The 6,348-nt window shown below is 40.6% G+C and overlaps 1 protein-coding gene across 4 annotated transcripts in view; it reads left to right on the top strand.

Moving 5' to 3' along the window:
- MLLT3 (MLLT3, super elongation complex subunit) overlaps positions 1-6,348 on the top strand; it is a 275,900-nt gene that overhangs the window by 190,443 nt on the left and 79,109 nt on the right. For all 4 annotated transcript variants that reach the window (XM_006034586.3, XM_006034587.3, XM_006034588.3 and 1 more), the window contains one exon: positions 3,142-3,753. In XM_006034586.3, coding sequence (XP_006034648.1) covers positions 3,142-3,753 — 612 coding nt within the window. The remainder of the gene's footprint in view (positions 1-3,141; positions 3,754-6,348) is intronic.

Consider the following 6,348-nt stretch of genomic DNA (forward strand, 5'->3'; position numbering starts at 1 on the left):
TTCCTGCTTATGCAGGGGGTCGGACTCGATGATCTATTGAGGTCCTTTCCGACCCGAACATCTATGAATCTATGAACCCTGGATGCTCAACTAATTAAAAGGGCTGGCCATCGAGGGCAAGCATGTCCCCAATGTTCTGGATGACCTTATTTGCCTATGCAATGTGCCCCCTGCTTTGTCTGTGGCTTTCCCCCACTGCTCCAGGGTGACCTGCCTCTGCTTCATTGGGATGGGGGCTTTGGAGTGAGAGGGGGACTTCTTTTTGGGCGCACACACACTGGTGCCAGGCTGAGGAGGAACAAGGGCCAAGGGGGTCCTGTCTCCTGAGATGCAGCAGCATCGCTGTGGTGGTGAAGTGTTTCACTTCCTTGGAATGGCTGATCTGCTTTCAGCAGTGCTGGCAGATAGCATACTTGGGATCATCTGCCACTTCAAAATGATTCCACACTCCACTACCCTTCAGCTTCTGGGTTGCAGGTGGGGATCCTGCCTTATCCTTTCCTCAGCAGGCAGAGGCACAACAACAGGGGAAGCTGAGCCACCTGCCCCCACAACCTCCTTCGAGGTTCCTTCTGGAAAAGGAGATCTGGCTCTAGGGGAACTTTGAGGGGTGCGGAGCACAAACTCAGATTCCCCCTCATTCCCCAGAATTTCTTTTGCTAGGGTGCTCGGGTCCCCTGCTTCCAGATCCAGCTCCTCCTCCGGCACTGGAAGGCTCTCACTGGGAGATGAAATTGGGGTGGAGGAGACTGTCATGCTGGTGCTTGTGGCTATTTCTGGTGTTAGGGGAGATGGTGCAGGGAGAGGTACTGCTTCCACCTCCTTGCAGCCACTGGCAGCAGATGACTCATTGCTGCCAAGAAAGAGGGTGCGTCTATGTTTGAGGGGATGGGGGGAACTTGCAGCTCTTCCCCTACCCTCTCTAGCTCCTCTTCTTCCCCTACCAGAAGGCCTGGCACCTGCCTTTCGAGCATGCTTCATGATGTTTGCTGTGCTGGAAAATATGTGCGCGCACACAACTGTAATATCTCTTCTTCTCTCTGTTTACTGTATGTGTGTGTAACTGTAATATCTTTTCTTCTCTGTTTACTTTATGTGTGCGAGTGTGTATAATGTATGTGCTTTCCTGCACAGTGATGGATCACACACTGCCAGGCAAGCAAAACACAGCTTTCTTTTTAAAAAGTGTGTGTGTGTGGTGGTGGTGGGGGGTGGGGACTAAGAAGAACAAATAAGAGGTTTTTTGGGAGAAGAATAAGTTGAAAGAAATGGATTGGATAAGTAGAGGGATTCTAGGCAAGGGTAACTAGTAAGCTGTATCCAACCCTTTCCAAGAAGAGACACTAGCAGGAGACTGACTAGGAAGCCAATCCAGTCCAGTAGTACCTTTCAGATGCTGTTGCTCAGGCAGAAACAGCTCACAAAAGGGACAGAAAGGCTGCAGACAGAGGCTTATATGCTGTTTCTACGTCCCTCCCCCAAAGCACCGTGATTGGAAGGGGACACTGGAAAAGATCACAGTCACTGGCCAGCTACAGATACCAGTTTTTCCCCCTGCTTCCCCTCCCTTCTCTCAGTTTCTGTTTCCCTGCAAGATTGCATTCCAGATCGCCAAATCTCTGAATCTTTTTCTGAATCTTTTTTAAATCAATTTGGAGGCTCCGAATCGATTCAGAGTGGGGGTTTTTTTGTCTCCTGATTTGATTCTGATTTGGTGATTCGGCCTCTGAATTGGGCCAAATCTTTTCTGAATAGAATTGGCGACTGAAACTTCGCAGACCCCTAACAACTGTAGACAGTAATTCTTTTCATATACATGTCTTCATAAGAACTTGGTATATAGAAATACATATATTAAGTTTGTTGTTGTATAATCAACCTAAGAAACTATTCAGCGTTATTTAATTAATGTTATACTTTATAAAGTGAATTTCTTTCTTATGGAATTGTTGATTCAGTAAAAAAAGGCTTGTTTGGGGGAAGAATTATTGTACATATTTGGTGCTTGCATCCCTGGAGTAAAATGAATTTTCAGAGGCACTGATCACTGGCTACTAACCATTAAGTCAATGGGAGCTGCAGGCACGTTCAGCATCTTTTGAAAATAGGGCAAGGTAACAGTGATGCCAGTTCATAAAAGAGAGACCTTCCCAAAAATAACATTTTCAGGAGTTTTAAAATGTGATTATTCCTGGTTCCATTTAAAGATTCTGGCTCCACTCTAGATTTGACCTTTTAGGTTTTTACAATAGTGGATTTGGGCAAAGAAACCTATTGTGAAGCTATTGTATGCCTAGGAAAAATCCTGAAATACAGACCTTTTTAAAGAAGTAATGTTGTTCTTTGTCAAAGATTGAGTTTGGAGCAGAATGAAATAAAGATCATAAAATCAAGGAAAGGATGAAGCAACAGTATGAAACACCAGAACCTACTAAAGCTTTATCCTCCAATGCAGTTTTCAAAAACAACCAAGAAACTCCTTCATTCATTAGAATACTGGACAGCCAGGAGGGTGCTGATAGTTGTTCTCCAATGCAGATCCACATTTAGCACTAGATATGAAAAATGGGCTCTATCAAAAGGTGGGGCAACATAATGCTTTGTCTGAAACATTATGATAAGGCTGTGTTGGTTCCAACCCTTAAATTATTTTGCTATAAATATAAAGTACAAGTTCTTCCACTGGCTTATCATTGCAACGTTTTTTCTTTAAAACTTGACATTGTATTAGAATTTCCAAAACTCTTGTTTTTGTCCTCATCATTTTATGCTTCTGTTTTTAGCATCCTAGTTTGTTCTGGAGATAAAATTGGCCTACTTTATCTGCCAAGCATTCTAAATTCGCTTTCCAGAGTCTCATAGATTTTCTTATCTCCACTACAGATTAATGAAAAAGTCCGCTATCTTTAGCTGTTGAGGTACTGTATTCATGTTTGAAAACTGATTTTATCTTAAGAAATGTATAGACAGTTTATTTTAAATGGAAAGGATGCTACTTTTAAGTAAACCTGGAAGTAATATTCTTGCCTAGGTACACATTCTTTGAGTGATTAGGCTCTACAGTCTAGATTCTTGATGTAGATCCTGTTTGTTCCTTTCTTCTTTGTTTCTAAATTTTTCTTGTGCTTATACTTGTTGCAGGACCCAAGTAGGAGTATAAACACAAGCAGCAGTAGCGGCGGCAGCAGTAGTAACAGTTTTTCAAAGCCCCACAAATTAACAAAGGAGCACAAAGAAAAACCTTCTAAGGACTCAAAAGACCATAAAAGTGCCTTCAAAGAACCTTCCAGGGAACACAACAAATCTTCCAAAGAATCCTCTAAGAAACCCAAAGAAAACAAACCACTAAAAGATGAAAAAATAGTTCCTAAGATGGCTTTCAAGGAACCCAAAACCATGTCTAAGGAGCCAAAATCTGAGAACAACATCCTTACTATAACAGGTGGACACCAGCAAGAAAAGAAGGCCCCAACAAAAAGGCCGACTGTTACAGATTCTGAGGAACTTTCTGCCAAAAAAAGGAAAAAAAATAGCTCAGAGTCTTTATTTAAAAGTTTTTCTAGTGCTCCTCCGCTGATACTTACTTGTTCTTCTAACAAAAAGCAAACAAAGGATAAATCTCAGTCTAAAATGGGGAAAGTCAAAATGGAAAGTGAGACACTCGAGAAAAAAAAGCCTACTTTACCACCATTTGATGATATTGTGGATCCCAATGATTCTGACATGGAGGAAAATGTGTCCTCTAAATCTGAAGTAAGTGACTTTTAGTTTTTGTTTACCTTTTCCCAAGTTCTGATCATGTATTTGGTTGTATTCAATTGTATTTTTTGTTCTTTCATGAAGTTTTCAGTTTCATCTGATGGTTTGTAGATGGGCTTCTAGGTTTCTATCATAAACTATCCACAATTATGGGTTATCTTAAATATTTGGGTATTTTGGCTATATTATACAGATTAAAGCATAATTTGGCTCCTTTATTCTGATCAATTTAACATCATTCAAAATGGTTGGAATTATCAGTGCCGTATCATTTTCCTTTCAAAGAAATCAGCAGCACCTTTTTGAGAGATTAATTGAAAGGCTTGTTTCATATTCCAGAGGTTTGTATTTGGGGGGGGGGGATGGGAATGTGGATGTATCAGAGATATAAGAGAACAATAAAGGAAGGCAATAATATTAGAAACTTCATAAGCATGAATATAGAGAAAAATGACATTGAAGAGCAAGGTTTAGAGTTGCTTATTGGTTCAGTGTTGGTATATTTCTTACTTGCTTCGCTAGGGTTGCGTTTAGTTATACAGATGTGAAAACAAGAAACTAAACACTGCTTTTTTAACATATGGCTTCCCATATCCTGTTTTTGGAGGGCTGACCTGTGGCACAGAAATCTGACTGCATTTTTAATATTAATAGTGCTAACTCAAGCTCTGTCTTGATTAAAATATAGCTTTTTGTATCTCTTTTTTACTTTCTCTGTGAGGAAGATGCCTCCATGACAAGTCACTGACTATATGCTGTTATGGAAGTTCTTACAGCAATTTTATGTTAACAGTGTTAACATTTCTATTGTGGGAGCTGCTAGTAGTCATGACCAGGACCATTACATCTTGTCCTGGACAGATGTTTTACTTAGATGTGGTCCTACCTTACAGAGTTCATGTTGTAAGATCACAGTCCATACACAAAGGAGAGGCAGCATGGGAGTCAAATCTAGGTATGTTCTATATGCATTAATATATTTCTGTGTGCATGTTTACAACTATTTTGAGTTTGAAAATTACTGAAAAGCAGGTTTTAACAACAGCCTATCAGTCCGCCTAATTTTGGCTGATGCCATATTGCTGTTGAAGTAGGATTAGGTCTTGAAAGGGGTTAAAAGAAAAGGAATAAGATTATAAACAAGAGGTATTTTGGAAGCAAGGGTGAAGGTATGGTTTTTGGGATGAGCAGGTAGATGGTTAAGCTTAGTGTCATTGGTCAAACAGCATGGTAGAAAAACACAGAAGGAAGAATAGGTAATATCAGAGAGAGAGAGAGGCCTATGAAATTATTGAAAGTTAGAAGAAACAGTTACTTGATATAGTCACTGGACAAGGAGGGCTTTGAAAAGGGCCATTAACCTCGGTTCAGAAGTTTGTCTTATGTATGTTGGAATGGGATGAAAAGAGGGTTACAGGCATCAAGACAAGAGATGAGAGCCTGGATGCAGCAGCAAGATTGGCTACAACATAGCTATGTGCATGTGGGAGAAATGGTGTCAAAGCTGACTCCTAGGGATAGACAGGTAACATGGTGGTGTGAAATAGGGAAACAGGCTTTGTAGGAAAGACTGGGAATTTTGTGTTGCTAAACTTAGTTGAAGCATCCAGAAGGTGATGGAGAGAGCAGCTGAGGTGGGGCTTTCGAGGAAGGTATAACGGTAGGCTTATGTGACTTATTCTTTTAGGTTTTTTTAATAGCAGATGAGTGAATCACTGAAGTCATTCATAGAGTTTAATTTTTAATCTACATTGTTATTTTTATGTATTATAATTAAATAATATATTTTGCCTTTGTACACCTGTGATATTCATGTTCCTTTTGCAATGGAAAGGTGGCCAGGAAAGGGCATGTCCCAGAAATATTGATTAAGTATGGGTCTAGTAATCAGACTCACTTTGATCTGAGTAAGTTGGTTGGCTTTATGCCTTCCTGCCAGAGGAGGTCTTACCAAGATTTATCTTTACATGAATTTTTAAGTAGCATTCACAAAATATTGTGTGTATCTGGTACCAGGTTAATGATGTGCTTCCAGACTTCCAATAGGAAGCTGCTTGAAAATATTTGCCTCTGTTACTGATGCGTTTTACCATCTGTAGATAATATACCACCTAGTCTTTCATACTCCCGCTAGGTCTATCAGTGCTTCCATCCAGCGTCATGCATTGCAAACATCTATATATGTATCCTTTCACCTGTGATTCAGCATTCTCCCTCTCTCCCTCTCTTCACAGCAGCAACATTTGTGTCAGATGGGTTGCAGCCATTATCAATCTGCAGCCTACATATCGAATGTTCAGGGAGGTTAGTTGATGCTACTTGTCCTGATATGATAGGCTAGAAATTACACTGGGGAAAGTTGTAAAGGTTCCTGTGACCTCTTCCCTTGTTGTTGGTGAGGGGACCTTATTGTCAAGAAAGTTACAGGAATGTCAACTGAAAGGCCTTTGCTGCTGCTTGTTGCTTCATCTATTGGTAGGGAAGTGTGTGGAGTTCTAAAATTCCCCAGTCAAGTGCCTGATGGGGGAGTATTCCCCAAGTTGAGTAAAAGAAAGGGTAGGGGATGAGAAGGAGCAACTTGTCCCTTGT

Source organism: Alligator sinensis, unplaced genomic scaffold, assembly GCF_000455745.1.
Source record: "Alligator sinensis unplaced genomic scaffold, ASM45574v1 scaffold120_1, whole genome shotgun sequence".
Classification (NCBI taxonomy): Eukaryota; Metazoa; Chordata; order Crocodylia; family Alligatoridae; genus Alligator; species Alligator sinensis.